The 17575-nt window shown below is 46.9% G+C and overlaps 1 protein-coding gene across 1 annotated transcript in view; it reads left to right on the top strand.

Annotated features, from left to right (window-relative positions):
* FZD3 (frizzled class receptor 3) overlaps nucleotides 1-17351 on the top strand; it is a 49072-nt gene extending 31721 nt beyond the window's left edge. The window contains exons 5-7 of the mRNA XM_069011871.1: nucleotides 11028-11176; nucleotides 12003-12236; nucleotides 13040-17351. Coding sequence (XP_068867972.1) covers nucleotides 11028-11176; nucleotides 12003-12236; nucleotides 13040-13253 — 597 coding nt within the window. The 3' untranslated portion in view covers nucleotides 13254-17351. The remainder of the gene's footprint in view (nucleotides 1-11027; nucleotides 11177-12002; nucleotides 12237-13039) is intronic.
* Nucleotides 17352-17575: the final 224 nt, after the last annotated feature.

Here is a 17575-nt window from a genome sequence, read left to right as displayed (position 1 = left end):
CCACAGTGACCTGCTCCAGTCTGGGAAAATAGGTCTCAAAACTGGGATGAGTTTGGCTAAGAAGTGGAATAGACACTCAGTAAAGTCTGTCCCCAAAGCTGGTTGTAATGCACATTTCTCCTATGAAAAGCAGGAGTTCAAAAATCAAGAAAAATCTGAGTTCCTGCAGAGCAAAGCAAGTTTTAAGATTAATTTATCTCAAATCCAAACCTAAACAGACTCCACAGTTTCCACAGAGGCTTCAGGGCCAGACTCAGCACTGGGCTTCTGGGAGAAGCTTCAAATTTAGATACTAAAGAGGAAAAAAAAGGAAAATAAACCATTTCAAAGACATTTGGTGCTGCAATGGGAGTCCTTGAGAAGAGGAACTGAGCAGTAGGAATTAATTATCTTTGTTTGTGATCTGATATTCAGCATTTCCCCGCACAGGGATTTAAAGGCCTCTGTGCTGCCTTGCTCAGAGCAAAGGTGCTGCTCCTGTTTTCTCTTTTCCATGGTTTTTAGGGAAGGGAGCTTTAATCCCATCCCATCCCTGCCTGGCCTGGGAAACACTTCCATGGGTGGGGCATGAATTGTGCCTGACTTAATCCGTGGTCTCCTTCAAGAGGTCACATTTGCTCTTCCTGGGTATTTTTATTTTAGGATTTTTGCTGCAACATTCTGGGGGCAATTTTTGGGGAAAAGTGGGGGGGTGTTTTTGCAGTCAGTCCCCTTCAAAAATCAGAATAAGCCTCAACACCTTTTAAACTCATTTCTACATCCTGAATGTTCATCCAGCCCTGGTTGAATCTTTATAATCCTTCCAGAAAGAAAATGAGGGAAGAGGTTCTTAGCTCATTTTTTGAGAATGGACATAAATAAGCACCTAAGATGGCATTTCCTGGAATTTGGGAATCCCATGGAGAGCTCATTCTGCTTTGCTGCTGATAGAGAGGAGTTTTTCTGCAGCACAACTCTTCCAAAAGTAATTTTCACCGAGTTCTTTGAAGCAGTTCCTGTGCTTATCTCTGAATCTTTTCTGTTTTCCTTCTGATCTTCACTTTAAAAACGTTCAAACTGCCTTGATGATTTGAAGAACTTAATTATTCCGAGCTGTAAGATGATGTAATGGTGAATATCATCTTTATCAGCAGCAAAAACAGACAATCCCATTTTTTTTTTCCTCTCCACTGTTTCTTTCCAAGTGGAGCCCCCAGCCTTGCTGTGGGATGAAGTTAAATGGGATTTTACTGGAGTTTCACCGACTCACTCCCATCCCTGGCTGGTGTGGCACAAAGGGAATAAAAAGCACACACTTGCCAATTTTTTCCTGTTAATACCGAAATTTTAACACTATAGAGATTATTTTAATGCATTATCTGACAACATTGGACAAATGGGTTTTAAAATTACGATTAAAATCCTAATAGGATTCAAATCCTGTCACCTGCTGGGGATTTTGGCTCAAGAATTCAGCACTTTTCTCGTCTCCCATTTTCACAAATGAACTTTTTGGAGCTAATAATGGTTAATTTTTTTATTTTACTGTAAATTTTCAAGATCCTTTTAGATGTGGCATCCCTGCCCATGGCTCAGAGCAACCTGGGATGGTGGGAGGTGTCCCTGCCCATGGCAGGGGATAGAATGGGATGAGCTTTAAGTCCTTTCCAACCCAAATCATTCTGTGACTGTGTCCCAAAATTAACGCTGTGTGCCAAAAATCTCTTCATTCCAGGCTCTTCTGGAGCCTGGAGCATCTCTAAATTTTTTCTTTGTTTTGCTGCTTTTTTAAAAGCTGCCCTTGCAACAGAGGCAGGGGCAACATTTCCAAGATTCAAGTCGGGATGGAATTTCTCCGTTTTTATGGAGAAAATTCCATTTTTTCTCCATTTTTCCCTTCCCCCCCCCCCCATTTTCTCCACTCCTCGGGGGTGTTGCCACTGTGGTTTTTAACCCAGCGTGTCTCAGCTGTTTTGCCATCTGTGGGGCTGCAGAACCGTGCGGGGAGTGCTCGGGGCTGGCTGGAGAAAAGAGGCTTTGTCAGGAAATGGCACTGCTCGTGTGGCACCAGCAGGAAGGGAATAAATATATTTAGGGATGTCTGAAAATCCGGATTTCTCCTCCTCCTTTCTTGTTTCCATCAGTTATTGTTTAGAATTCCTCTTAGGAGAGGTAATGGATTTGGTGAAATCTGCCCTGAAGGAGTTGCTTCTTGTTGGATGTAATTATTCCATCCTAAAGAAAAAACAAAACAAAACAAAACAAAGGTGAAGATAAACCCAGGTTTTCCATATCAATCAGGAGAGATGGAGAAAATCTGAATTAGGAGCTGGGTTTCCTTCAAAAACAAATGTAACTTAGCTCAGAACATTATTGATCACAGTGTTGCAGCGTTTCCTGGCTATGATAGAGTTAATTTCTCCTGGTTTGGATGCTTAGGAAAAATAATACATTTAAAGAGCAGCAATAATAATTCCAATTATTAAGGAAGATCTTTTCCCACTGACTCTTTAATTGTGATTAAAGCAGCAGCAAAAGTTGAGGGAAGTTGCTCTTTACCCTCAGAACTGAACGTTGCAGCACCTGTGAGAGGAAATCCATCACCCAAAAAACCAGATTTATCTTTTCATTTTATTAAACAAAAGGAAATTACTTGGGGTTTGCATTTGGAAATCTATTTTTACCTGTGGTTTGTTTATTTCTTTTTGCCTTTTTAATAGTGCTTCTGAAGTCATTATGTATAATCTGAATTCTTTTAGAATATCTGTTGTGCTCCAAAATGAACGAGACCGGGGTCTATTTGTCATTTTCACCAGTATGAAACAAAACTGATAAGTATCAAATGCTGATAAGAAATATCAAAACTGATAAGAAATATCAAAACTGATGAGCTGTGTCCAAATCAGGGTCATGCTTTGGCCACCTTATATTCCCCCTTGTGTTTGAATTTTGGGAATTGTCTTGTTTTGCATTATTTTCTAGGTTTGCATTATTTTCTAGGTTTGCATTATTTTCTAGGTTTAACAACCCAACTTTAATGTAGGAAAATACTTCAATCTCTCCTCCTGAAGCAGTTCTTCAGAGGGGAACTGAGAGGAGTTTTAAGTCATTAATAGCTCTTGTTATTATATTTGAATATATATCAGAGTAGTATTACACTGTGAAATTTTCTCAGTTGATGGAATAACCCTGACACCAAATTATTTTTCAAAGACTCAGTTGAACTGATTTTTTCAAAAATCAAATTATTATTATTATTATTATTATTATTATTATTATTATTATTATTATTATTCCTCCACTCACACTAGGACTTGAAAACGAAGGGCTGTAGCCTAATGCACACAGAATTTCTGTCTGTGGAGAATAAAAACTATATTATAAATATTATGTTGGCTAAAACACCTTTTGTTTCACTCCTAAATTCTGCACTTTGCTTTGAGCAGTGGCTTGGCCGTTATTTGCATCTTTACCAAACCACACTGATGATTTTCTCAGGGCTTTATCTCCAGGGATTTCAGTTTTTTATTGCCAAGTGTCTTCTGAGGAGTGGGAGTTCCTTTTTGGGGATACATTCACAACAAACTCCCTAAATTCTGTCCTGGAAGAATTAAATCGATTCAGGGGAGAATATCTGCTGCCAAACAGGTCTTGAGGCTGCAAAGATTTTAATCCAAGTATTTTCTAGCAGCAGGGTGGACAGAAATCAGATTTGCCTTGTGAGAGGCCACTCTGCCATGTTGGTTGTCCAGGCTGCTTTCCCAGTGGATTTTTAGATTCCAGCATGGTCCCCTGAGCGTGGACCTGGGATAACCCCTGGTGAAACCAGTGCAGGTTTTCCCTGAATTAATTTCACCCCCATAAATTCCTTTCCCTTAATAGACTGGAGGAACTCAAGAGAAGTTCTTCTAAACCAGAATTCATTGCCTTTGAATTGTTCTGTAGAGGCACTTTGTTTAGGGATGTTATTTAGGCACTTGCACAGTTAAAATTCTTGGGGGGAAAGTGTATTTTAGATTAGTTTGGTGTGGTGAGGTGGATCTGGATTATCACTTAACTTCTGAGGTGGGTGAGTTTCCCCCAGAACAGCTGTTCCCCGTGAAGATGGTGATTTTATAAGCTTTTATTACAGTGTCTTCTTTATTTATTTTTAGCTTTGTTACTGCCCCAAGTCTTGCAGAGTAGCCAGAATGGTGTCATGGTTTGATAAAAGCCAAACAAGCAAGATTTTAATAATAACTTACTTTACAGTGACAAATCCTACTACTTTTGACTGGAAAACAAATTGTGAGTGTAATCCTGAGTCTCAGAGCAACGACAGTGATGGAAATGCTTATGGCAGCGAGGCTGTTAGATCAGATTCCCTTTGGTCTTTCCTCCCACTTTCCCTGTTTTCAACAAAAGGATGGGTTAATTTGAATTTCATTGCTTTTTATCCTCAGGGAAATATCAAATGATCGGCGTTCTTGCCCCAGAGGAGGGGGACAGGTGTTGTGTTTGGGCTTTCCCCCCCCACACACGGCGAGCTCATTAATTTGTGGTTTCACACGTTTTAGTGGGAAGAGGCCACTGGTCTGTGTCAGGAAAAAGCAGCTGTGATTGATCATTTGGGGGCAGGAGGGGAAAATATTCAGGAATTAGTTATATAAGCATTTAAATGAGCAGTGTGCCTACAGAGCAGCGTTGGTTTTCCCTGGAGGAATGTGGAAATTGATGTTTTTAACCTCCTTTCTGAACACCTGCCCGCCGCGTGGTGCGGGAGGGAAGCGATGCCTCCGAACCAGTGCGTTCGCTGAGGATTCTTGGATTCACTGAGGGAAAAACTTTTCTGTTGGATGCTCTGCAGCAGCCCAGCAGATGGGAGGGGGAAGATGGGCTGCAGAAATGCCTCTGTTACAGCCGTGATCTTTGTATCTGACAGAACTTGCTGGGTGAGGCCTCCGTGCTCGTGGGATGTGTCTGAGCAGCTCCGAGTGCGGCGCGGAGCCCACAGCCCAAATCCTGCATCTCCTTGCCTCTTTTCCTTGTCAGCTCAGTGCCTCTGAGAGCCTGGATCCACAGGGAAATCCTTCCCTGTGAGGGTGGAGAGGGGCTGGGATGGAATTCCCAAAGAAGCTGTGGCTGCCCCTGGATCCCTGGGAGTGTCCAAGGCCAGGCTGGAGCAACCTGGGATCGTGGGAGCTGTCAGGGTTGGAACTGGATGGGCTTTCAGGTCCTTTTCAACCCAAACCATTCAGAGACTCCATGAAATTGCCAAGTTCTTGTGTTCCTGCAGTGCACAAACCCCTCTTACATCCCCAGGAAAGCCATCAGGTCTGAAGGAAAACGGAGAATCACCACCAGAATTCTCTTCCCTCTGGGAAAGGTTCTCCTGTCTGAGGACACGGCCCCAGGGCCTTCCACTCCCTGTGTCCCTGACACTCTGCCCTCATGGAAAAGCAGCTCCTGGTGTTCAGAACAAGCAGGTTTTTGTCTAGAAGGAAGGACATTATCCTGGTTTTTAAGGCCCAGGGGAGATCTTGTCTCTGGATTTGAGCTCTCCAGTGTGAAGGGGGAATTTTGAAAGCCTTTGGTCCAGGATTATGAGGGGAACGTTGAGGTTCACAGATTTAAGAAGGGTCTGGCCATGGTGCCAAGTGGGAAACAGAAGAAATGACAGAATTAAATTCCTTAGTAGCTGTTTCCAGTTATTGTTTCAGCTGGTAACAGGAATGTAGACTCTAGAATTGGGTTTAGGAGGGTTTTTTTCCCTCACTGGCTGCATCAGCACTGGAATTCACTCTCTGATACTGAGGGATCACCCTTTTGATGGCATTGCCACGTCTCCATCTCTGATAAAAAAATGTGATAATTGTTATTTCATAGCTGAAACGCTGCTCAGCCTCTATTTTTAGATGCACGTTGGGAATTTTATTGGTGTCTCACAACTCAGAGTTCTCGCTGAACAGAACTGAAAGGTGAAGTCAGTGCTCCTGCAGGGCTGATTGCAGGGGAATTGCTGTTGTGTGGGATCTGTGGTTAATGCTGCAGTCCCAAACTGGGCTGCTGAGGTTGCTGGAGGGTGTTTTAGGGTCAAGTCCCCCCTCAGACCCCTCCTCTGAAAGCAGAATATCTAAACCTCCATTGGTGAGTAAATCATTGGAGGGGGGATGAGGAAATCCCACATTTCTACAGCATAACAGAGGGATGTGGCATTTTCCCTAATAAAAATTAATTGTAGTACTTCAATAAAGTGCTGCAGCCCAAAAATGCAGCAATGCCTTCAGCACACCTTGCTAAAATACCCTTAAATCTTTAATTGCAGCTTCAGTACCACATATTTATCGGCACAAGCAAGAACAGACTGAATTTCTTAATAAAATGGTTTGGGTTGGAAGGGACCTGAAGGATCATCTCATTCCAGGGATACCTTAGGCTGCCTGTGCTGCTGAGAAGGTGCTTTTTGTATTGGAGTCATTTCTCCTGAGTGGATTCCGACATGAAAACTGCCAGCAGTGCTTTGCCTGCATTGTGTTTCTAGAAAAGAAGAGGAAAATCAGTGATTTTTCCCTCCCATGGCAGGGAATTGGAATGAGGTGAGCTTTAAGGGCCCTTCCAACCCAAACCATTCTGTGAGTGCTGTAAATTCTATGATTTCTGCTCCTTGTTATTACAGTATCTGTTACATGGCATTGTGTGGAGCTCAGCACGAGTCAGCAGCTCGGAAGGGTTTTGTAGAAAAGTGAGAGATGAAAATACATTTTAAATCCTCCTGAACTGCGTTTCAGTCCCTTTTCCTCCTTGCAGTAGCTCAGCTTTCAGGGAGGTTTCTTCAATAAACTGCAGTAGTTTATTCAGGTATCCCAGAGGGAAACAGAGCCAGGTAGTGCTCAAAGAAATTTTCATTTAAACCCAAAGATATTTCCTTATAACCTGAATTTTTAAAAGCACAGATGGAAAGTGCACCAAGTGACTTTGTTCCATAAACTTGGACATCTCAGAGTGTCTCATTTATTGATTATTCCCTCCCTTATTAAGCATCGTCTCCTCTCTCCAAGAAGATAAATTGAAACCAGGGATCCTGTCCAATTTTCACTGTCATTCTCAAAAGTGGTTCCCACAGGAATCTGGGATTTCATGAAGCTTTTGTGTCTCCTCTTTTAGTCCTTCCAACTGCAACAACTTGAAGACATTAAGAAGCTGATTATTTATAGTGTGGTCAATGTCACAGCAGCAGAGTTTTGTCTGAGTACTCCCCCAGAAAATTACTGAGGTCTCATGTTGAAATTGGATCCTTCTGGAAAAGATGGGATTGTGCACAATGAATTTATTGGGAGAAGGGAGAGCAGGTGTTGGAATTGCTGCCATCGTTGTTTCAGCTGCTCCACGCTTCCCTCAGCAGTCCTGGGTACCTGGATTTTCCCAGGAGACACAAACAGGGATGGGAAGGCTGAGCTTTAAAAGCTGAGGGGGTATAAAAATGGGGTTAAAATAGCAAAAGTGCTGCTGGAACCGTTGAACATTACATTCCCTGTCGGGGGGAGGGGTTACCATAAATAAGGACCCAGAGCAGATCGTGTTCACAGGTGCTTTTGGAAAATATTTTGCATTTTGGTTGAGGTGGTGTGTGGAGTTTGGATATTCCCATTGAATTCAGGATTTCATGTGTTGTGGATAAATCTAACCCCATCCAAGTCTGCACTACTTCGCTGGTTTGTGTTTGTGACTCTTCCTAAACAGCTGGGCAGTAAAAAAGTCTAAGTTTCGATGGTGAACATGAGTGAGTTTTTGCCTTATTTTGCTGTTTTTAAAACTGTCCAACCTGGTCTTTGTCCCAGTGTTTTGGGGTTGGAGGTGCCCCAGTGCTCTGGAGAAGGGGCAGGAAGCTTTGGGCTCAAACACCTGGTTTTTAGTTCAATAAACCTTGACAAGTCATTTCCAGTTTTATTTTCCTGCTGTTAATTATTATAAATGTTGTTAATTATTATAAATATATCGTATCTGCAGATGAATATTGTTTCAAGCAGGTGCAGTCACTCAGTATTAATGTGAGTTTAATGGGTGTTGCTCCCTGAATTGGCTGCTCAGTGCAAAGAGGCTTAATTTGGAGAAAAGTGTCTAATGATATTTAATAACTCGCTTTGTCAAAGACCAGGATGTGCTTCCTTTCACCTGAAAGATTCGTTGAATGTATTTATTTCAATTTTTTGGCCTGGAATTATTTATAGCACTCAGCATGTATGTGTTGAGCCAGAAGTTTTGCTGTTGAGTGATTTACTGTAATAACGTGCTGGAAGTGAGCAACTGAGAGCTGTAGCACTAGAACTGGTGTTTTTTCTTGATGAAAAATTCAAAATTAAATTCCCTTCAGGCCAGGAGTTCTGCCAGGGGAGACTTGGCCCCATGGACAGACATTAAATGTAAATATAAATAATTAAATACATAAAAATGCACCTGAACGTCAGCTTCATTAAGAAATGATGAATTTCACCACTTACTCCACTTAATGCCAAACGAGCTCATGATGAAATAATTAAGATGGATTTTTGAGAGCTTCGTTTTGTTGGGTAATTTTTTATTGGGTAATTGTTCCTATTTTTGATTCCTGGGTGGAAATCTCCCAGGCTGGCTACAAAACCACCTCAGAGCTGTTCTGTGAAGTGGTGTGGGAAGGTCCACAGTGGTGTCCAAGACCCTTCAGCATTTCCTGGGGCAGACATGGATGGGGAACTCTTGAGGAACATAATTATGTTCTCCTGATTGTGCTCATTACACTTCTGCACTTTCATTTTCCACCTCCAACGGTGACAGCACTAAAAGATGTGCAATAACACCAAGTATTAAAGCAGGGATTGCTGGGTTTGCACTGCTCCAGTGGAAGCTGTGCTGCCCCTCAGCAGTAACTGGAATATGGCTGGAATATCACGGGGTGGGAACCCATTTCTGGCGAATCCTCCTGACACAGGGCATGTTTTGACTTCGAATTTTCCTGGGGGGAAAAACTGGTTCTTGGTGTTGTTTTAGGAGGTTGTATCTGTGTTTCTACATTATTACAGGCTTGTAGGAGCAGAGGGGAGCTCTGACTGTCACTGTCAACCTCTGAGGTCGCAGACTGGTGACACTCAGAACATGCCCATCGCCACAACTCATGTCTGAAGCTACTCCAAAATCCCACTTTCCTAAGGATGGAATTTCCTTCATGGCTGCTGCAGCCATATTTCTGTTCTGTTGCACAGATCAAACACCTCCAAGTGGTTTTTTTCCCCACATTTCAGTGTTTATTCTTTTTCTCACACCTCCCTCTAGGCCAGAGGAGCTTCTTGCAAGGGGGGCTGGTTGTTCCCTGTCCTCCTGCCGGCCCTGCTCCACATCCCTGTGAATTCCCAGAGGATTCCAGTCTCACCCTCACCTCAGAGAGCACCAGGCCCTGTCTCAGACGTCTCCTTGGACGTTTCCTCGTGCTCTAAGCAGGCTGGTCAGTCACTTCCTTAGGCGTGGTGGTTTTTCCAGCTGTGTCACCACCTGTCCCAAAGCCGCTGCTGCAGGTGACTCCCTGTTGGGGAGATTTCATGGGCATCTCCCCACGATTAAACAGCCCCAGACCTTCCTGCCACGCCTTTCCCTGAGCCATCTGCGGGTCTTTCTTATCCCGTTGTGCACCAGCTTTATTTCTGTTGGGATCGGGATAAATCTGCTGCTTGTCATCCATGTTCCCTCTTGTTCACAGGCCTCGTCCCCATGGATAGTAAGAATTTTCAAGGTGTTAGAAAATTTCAAGGGGTTTGGAGATCTCCCTCAGCTGTGACGAAAAGCAGGGAACCTCTTGCTGTAGGCCAGGTAATTTAGTGGCCAGTGGGTGTTTGAGATCACAGAATCACAGAATGGTTTGGGAAGGGACCTTAAAGATCATCCAGTTCCAACCCCAACACCTTCCACTAGCCCAGGCTGCTCCAAGCCTCATCCAGCCTGGCCTTGGACACTCCCAGGGATCCAGGGGCAGCCACAGCTTTTTTGGGAATTCCATCCCAGCCCCTCCCCACCCTCACATCCAGGAATTCCTTCCCAATATCCCATCTATCCCTGCCCTCTGACAGTGGGGACCCATTCCCCCTTGTCCCGTCATTCCAGGCCCTTGTAAATGGCCTCTCTCCATCTTTCTTGTGGGCACCCCTCAGGTCCTGGAAGGCCACAGTTAGGTCACCCCAAACCTTCTCTTTTCCAGACTGAACACTCCCAGTTCTCTCAGTTGCTGGAACTGTTGGAATTCCACGGTCACAGTGCAAGTGCCAGTGTCACCCAAATGCTTACAGAGGAATTCACACCACCATGAGTTTGTTCCTTCCCTCCTCAGCTTGGTGGCATCTTTCAGGCTTGCTCTGGAAGGTCTCTGTCCTTGAAGGGTCAGGTTTTGAGCCGGGTTATTGATTCCAGAAAGCCCCAGGATGTCTGTTCTTTTTGCAGCTACCCTACAGACCTTCCTGAAAAGAACGTCTTCGTGTCTTCTTTTCCAAACAAACCCTTTGTGTATAAAAATGTTCGGGAAAATAGACCTTGTGCTCATTTTCAAGTTCAGCTGATCTCCCTGAAGAGAGAAAGTTTTGCTGGGTTGACAAGAACCAGGCAGTTGTACCTGGCCAGTGCCTTGAATTCCAGAGGGAGGGAGACAGGGAAACCCTCCAAGGGATACAGGATCAGTGTTGACCATCCATGAAGCATTTCACTGGCATTTTTCCCAGGAGCAGCCACAGCACCTGGTCCTATCTAGGTTAATCCCATCAAAGAAACGACTCTTCATGATTTGCAGACTAGAAAATATTTCACAGTTATTCAGGGCACGGAGAAAAGAGCAGAAGTACAAATAAAGGCCGGGACCTCACAGCGGTTGAGCCTTTTGTCTGAGCCAGCACTGGGCTGTGCAGCGCTCTCGGTCATGCTCCGTGGAGCCAGGGAACAAAGGAATCCTGACGATGTTTGCTTTGGCTCGAGGCAGGGAGGGATGATTTAAATGTGTCCATAAACGAGCGGTGAGCTACGATGAATCTTCCTTTTCTCTTTTTCTCTCTCCCCAGGTCACTCAGATGAGCCGTCCAGATCTGATTCTGTTCCTCATGAAGTATCTCATGGCCTTGGTCGTTGGGATCCCCTCGGTGTTCTGGGTTGGAAGCAAGAAGACCTGTTTTGAGTGGGCCAGCTTCTTCCACGGGCGCAGGAAAAAAGAGTGCGTACGGATATGTTACGGATAAACTTCCCTTGCAGTCCTGGAAGGGTGTTTGGGTTGGTTTTCCATGGAGGCAAAGGCAGGAATGGATGGAAAAGTCACCAGAATGGAGCAAGGAAGGACAAGGCAGGCAACAGCTCAAAAATTGCTCATTTCTCCCTAATTATTCTTTGGTCCCAGAATCAAATCTACATTTGTCTGTCTTCAAAATATTTTTAACAAGAATTGTCAAGTGAACACTGCAACTATGCTGCCTCTTACTGAGAGGTGGAATTAAAACTTTTTATTTTTAAATGTGCATCTAGCCAACTGAACCAGACCTTTGAATTGAGATTAAATGCAGGTTCTTCTCACCGTGGCTGCAGCTGAAAGCCTTTGTCTCTGCTTTTAATCTTCCTTATGCCTTAGTGCTGCAGAGCAGTTTGATGAAGTGACAGTAAGAATTTCTTGGAGCTTCTGTAAGGTTGGAATTAATTTAGATTAAGGTTGGAATCAATTTGAAGACCATTTGTGTGCTTTTGTGGTGGCCATGGGTAGATACTTCTGTAATAAATATTGTCTTAAGGTGTTTTAAAACAGATCCACAAAGACAGAAGCCTTTCGGTGACTCCTCCATGACTTTTGGTCCATCCTTCAAGGGTTCAACTCGGGCTAAAATAGCCAAGAGATGCTTCAAAATCAGGCAAATAGGGACATTCTAATGTAAATAATGGTCTTATTTGCCAAGCCATGCTGCTTGTTCTGTTTGTAAAACAGTCACAGTGCTGTGATCGCTTTTCTACCGCAGTAATTAACGTTAATTGCTCCAACCGCCTCTCTTGCTCAGAGTTGTCAACGAGAGCCGCCAAGTGCTGCAGGAGCCGGACTTCGCTCAGTCCCTCCTGAGGGACCCCAACACCCCCATCATCCGAAAGTCCAGGGGCACTTCCACCCAGGGCACCTCCACCCACGCCTCGTCCACCCAGCTGGCCATGATGGATGACCAGAGGAGCAAGGCCGGCAGTGTCCACAGCAAAGTGAGCAGCTACCACGGCAGCCTGCACCGCTCGCGGGATGGACGGTACGAGCGTCCTCCAAAAAATCGTGGAGTCATGGATGGTTTGGGTGGGAAGGGACCTTAAAGATCATCTCACTTCACCTTCCTGGGACACCCTCCACTATCCCAGGTTGCTCCAAGCCCCATCCAACCTGGCCTCGAACAATTCCAGATGTAGGGAGTCCACAACCTGTCCAGGGAAATCTCGTATAGGAGATGGGACAGGCCCTTTCCAGCCAGATGTGTGGCCATAATGATGCTCAAGCTGGATGTTCTAGGGCATCTCCATTCCCTGTTAGTGCCTGGACTGGAAAGAGAAAAAATACCGTGATGTTTGCAGAGTCTGAGCTGCTTTTTGTGACTTAATTGCACAGCAGGCCTGTGTTCAGCGCTGGTTTTCCTGCACGGCAGCGATCTGTGTTACACCGTGTGGGAAAACAGACCTGCCCCGGTGTCAGCTCGGCGCTTTGGTGGCTGCTTTTGTCCGTGTGTCAGTTGATTCTGTGTCCGTAAATACTCCTGGCCCTGCCGAAGTAAACAGGGGCACAAGCTCCCGCTCTGACTCGAGGTGGAGCTAAGGTTTACAGCGTAATTTATCACCAAGGGTTTCACTCCGCTGATTACCAATTCCAGGCGTAGCTCTGGAGTGAGAACCGAGCGGGACCCATTGTGCGAGGAGCTGAAAGGCTTTGCCTGGGGCTCTAGGAGTCGAGTGACCGAGCTGAGCGGGGAATGCCGCTCCTCACAAGAGCGCCGGCATCTATTGACATTCTTTAGCAGCGCGGCGGTAACGCCGGCAATAATTGCCCTGTGTTTCCCTAAATTAGGTACACTCCCTGCAGCTACAGAGGCGTGGAGGAACGACTACCTCACGGCAGCATGTCCCGACTGACTGATCACTCCAGGCACAGCAGCTCCCACCGGCTGAACGAGCAGTCACGGCACAGCAGCATCAGGGACCTCAGCAGCAACCCAATGACACACATCACGCACGGCACCAGCATGAACCGCGTCATCGAGGAGGATGGCACCAGTGCCTGACCGGGAGGGAGAGCTTGGAGTGCTCGCAGGGCTCGTGGTGCCTTCCTCAGCGAGGTGACACCTCAGTATTATCCTCATCCTCTCGTCAGGTGCTGAATTTGGGCATCAGGAAGCCGGAGTTGGCGTCTCCGTGTGGCAGCCACGCTGTGGGACTTGCCTCGGAGCTGGAGGGTTCAGCTGTCTTGAGTTACTGAGTAAAAAGCTGGTTGTCTCCTCTGAACCTCTCTGTAGGTAATTATTTATTTGATAACTGGTCCTCAGCAGACACAACTACTGAATTTCTTATTCTATGTGGAAAACAATCTCCCCCTTCTCTCTCCCTCCTCCCTCTGTCCCTCCTCCCTTGGGCTCCGCGTGTCGGGAGGTGCCACCCCCCAAAACTCGGTGTCGGGGTCGTGCTGGGAGTTGTTCTGATGAGACTTAAGGGAACTCTTGATGGTTGAAGGAATCCCTCCGTGCACCTCCCTCGAGGCACCCGATGAGGGGACGCACCCAGCGCTGCCCGAGGGACGTCTGTGCGAGCTGGCAGCGTTTGGTCACACGGGAAACACCACAGGAATGAGCATTTTGGAGAAGGAAACTCTTCTGAGGATCACCAGCTCTTCCCAGAGCTGTCCAGGCTCAGTTGTCAGGAGGGTGGGGGGAAGAGAGGGGCAGGGAAGAGTGATTTTTTTATAACTTGTATTGTCCTTGCTTTTTTACAAAAGACTATTTAAATTTTCTACTCGTTTACAATTTCTGTAGGAAGAGATGGGTTTTAAAACCAGTTATCTAGATAATATTCAGCCATTTATTTTTTCGAGTCATGTACAAAAAAAGCTGAGATTGCCTGTTCCTGATCTATTTAAAAAAAAATTATAACAGAAAAGCTGAATTTGTCACCCAAGCAGGAATGTACAGCCCAGCCCGTTCCTTACAGCCAGAGCAGAGCCTGTTCACAAGCCCCAGCACCCGGGTGAAGAAGGCTGAGGCCAGAAGCACCAGAGGATTTTATTCAAGGATGCCCCACCTTCCTGGCGGTGTCATGGCTGGTTTGGGGAGGATTCTCTGTGCTGAGCAAGAATTCAGAGATGGGAGGGAGAAATGGAGGCAGGAGCTGCCCCCAGATGGGGAAAAAGCAGGATGTGGCAGCTGGAAGCCCACGGCGTTCCTCGAGGAGGAGACAGGATCCGCAGTAAATTGGTGGCTCCTTCCCAGCCAGGGATCTTGGTTACGGATCCAGCTCTGCTGCAGGTTGTTCTCATTCCCTTGCTATTCATGGCAGAGAATTCTCAGTTTGGGCGCTTTTTTTGTGTGGAAAGGATCTGTTGGGATACACTGGAGGCAGAAGTCGAGGACGGTGCTGTAGATCTTCTGGAGCGTCTGCTGCCGAGATTCATTCAGCATGAGGAAACACTGCTGGCATGCAAACCTACCTCAGTAATTACTGCAGATCGCTGCTGGGAAATGAATCCTTACTTTTGCATTGTCCTTACATAATTCCCTTGCTGACCTGCTGGAGGCATGTTGAGAAGCCTTTGTGCACCAACCTCGAGGGCAGGGCCGGGGCAGGAGCTCGCGGGGCCGTCCCCGGCAGCGGGGGCCGGAGCTGCTCCACAATTAACTCATTTTAATTGCAGCTGATGACACAACAGCAAAGCTCGTAACCTGTGTGCTGTGGAATCAAAGGCTGCCCCGGGAGTCGAGACAGATTTATCCCAAATTGTCTTTCTTGCTTCCACCGGGTTTCTTGCTCCAAAGGAGAAGACAAATAGAGCCCAGCATGGAATAACAAAGCTCTTTGCCTGGGGAGGGAGGTGCTGCACCCAGGGCCCTGGGGCACAGCAGGCTCAGCAAACAGCCCTGGGGGCCATCCACAGGACCCCAGGGATAGCCCTGTCCCAGCAATAACTGCCCAGATCCACGTGGCGATGGAAAGTCCTTTTGAGTGACTTAAACTGGAGAAGCTACAACTCCCCGGAAGCCCCAAGGGTGAAACCTTTGTTGTTTTCAAATTCAGCTCCTCCTAACAAACGTGCTGCTTTAAAGGGGTGATCTGGGAGAAATCTGGATCTGCGGAAGGAGCCGGGAAGCTGACTTTTCCTAAACACTGGAACGGAACTAAATCAGCTCACGGGTTCACACTGATCTTCTTGGCTCAATTTCCAGTACTTTTTTTTTTTTTTTAATAAGTTGTAGCAGTGCTTTGACTTGTTTAGAGACAGGGAGAGGAACGCCGATGGAGCTTGGAGAAAGATCCTGCTGGAAATGTTGTTAATTTGTGAGGCTCAGTCCCCATACTGCTTCCAGATGGGAATATCTAAGTCATTCCTTGCTCATGGATCCTAAGGGCACAGACTCCTGTCACCCCAGAGAGGTGATTAAACCTCAGACTGGAGTTCTGGCTGGGTTTTTGCCTCCCTGCCCCCTCCCTTCTACCTTCAACACCTGAGGCAGCACGCTGTGCTCTCTTGGCAGAGCATTCCTCCTGGGAGGAGCATTCCTCACCCATGGAAGAATGCCCCAGCTGTGGTGCAGTTCCCCAAATGGGGCTCACAGGGCTTCAGCTCCCAAATCATTGTGCCCAAGGGCTCTGGAGTGCATCCCAGTTTGAATGTGACCCCACCACCATCTCTGGCAGGGGCACCAGGAGTGTTTTTGGGGTGCTTTCCTACCTGGTGAGAGCTCCAGCCCGGGTGCCTGGTTTGTGGGATTGGTGCCAAGCTTTAAATTCCCCCCGAGCTGAAGCCCCCGGCCGGGAGGGCATTTCTGCAGTCACTGCAGTGCTCCGTGGGCTCCGGGCTCCCCGGATGTCCCTGCAGCTGAGCACACGTTCCTTGTGGAGTCCCTGCAGCGCTTTGTCCCTCCCCAGCAGCCACCAAAGGCTGGATCCTCTCTCCCAGGGAACGGGCAGGGAAGCTGGACAATGCCTGGCTTCTCCAGCTCATCCCAAGCTTCCCCCTCCTGTACACACGATGGCTGCAGCCCCAAAACTCTGCCCTGTGAAATTGCTCCATCAAAGCTTCCCTTAAAATGCACGGCTTCTCATTCCCGGTATTCCCAGGGATCTCCAGCTCCTGTTTTACCAACCCAACTGTGCTGACAACAGATCCCAGATCCCCCTGAGTATGTGCTGTTCCTTCTTTCTTAATCCCTTCGTAGCTCCCGTGGTTCACTGAAATATCCCGGATCGGAGCTGTGGTCGGCGTTGCATGGAAGAGGCCGCTCCTCTTTTTTAAAGCATAAACAATCCCAACAGCAGCAAAAAGCCACACTTGGGTGTAGATGTGTTCGTGTTCTCCCTTTTCCTCCAGCTTAGACCCAAATTTTGTGCTGGAAGCGTTAAGACACCAGCTCTAGGGGGGTCAGTGGTGAGCAGTGGCTGGCACTGGGAGTCTCCGGCTGAAATACGGTCACGGCCAAATCCAGCACCGCTCCCATGTTGTTCCAGCAAGGAGGGAAGGGAAAATCCCTCTGAAAGGGCACAAGGAGAAGAGCCAGGCCAGCCATAGAGCAGTGCCCACCCTTCCAGGGGAGCTTATTCTCCAGCCCAGCTCCAGGGCACTGAGGATCCCAAAATACCAGTGGGGAGCCGGCAGCTCCAGGTGTGTGGTGAAACCAGGGCACAGCAGAGCAGCCCCTGCACAGGAGACATCCTGAGGTCCACCTCGAGCAGCAGAATGTCCAGTTGAATGTGAAACTTTCCCCCATCCCCTTGTGCTTCTTTTGTAACGGGATCAGGATTGATTTTCCCCGGAGGCGGGGCGTTCTCCCAGATTTTGCCCGTCGGGTCCGTGCATGGGGAATTTGGTGCATGTGACGCGCTGCCGCCTCTTCCAGCCCTTCCCTCGGCATTCCGGTGTTGTGACAACATCCAACTCCTCAGGAGAGGGGAAGGAGCCCCCATGGCCGTGAGACCTCCACATAGCGGAATGTGTGGGGCAGTCCCTGCCCGTGGCTGACCCCACTTGCACTCGGCTCTTGGTAGACTTTGTTTACAGTAGTCCAGTGTGGGTTTTGTAACGTTTAATTTTTAGCACTTTAACTGTGAGTGTACAAACTGGTTCCCTTGTAGTAGGTGTACATTTTCATTTTAGACCTTTGGAAGTTTTTAATAAAACAATGGAAAACCTCTTGTCTCTCTGTCGACCGGTTTTCAGTTCATCTCTGATGGCCATAATCACACCCACCCTTAAAAATCCAGTTCAAAGGTTAAATAATTATCAGATTTGACTCTGGCCAGCAGCTCTCTGAATTTGAAGAAAGACTTTCTAGACTTAATCTCACCCCAATATCTGCACTTGTGGATGCCGGGCACCCTTCCAGCAAACACAAAGCTCTCT

This window comes from Aphelocoma coerulescens, chromosome 3 (genome assembly GCF_041296385.1).
Source record: "Aphelocoma coerulescens isolate FSJ_1873_10779 chromosome 3, UR_Acoe_1.0, whole genome shotgun sequence".
Taxonomy (NCBI): domain Eukaryota; kingdom Metazoa; phylum Chordata; class Aves; order Passeriformes; family Corvidae; genus Aphelocoma; species Aphelocoma coerulescens.
The sequence above is the reverse complement of the archived record's forward strand: the minus strand, read 5'-3'. Positions and strand labels throughout refer to the sequence as shown.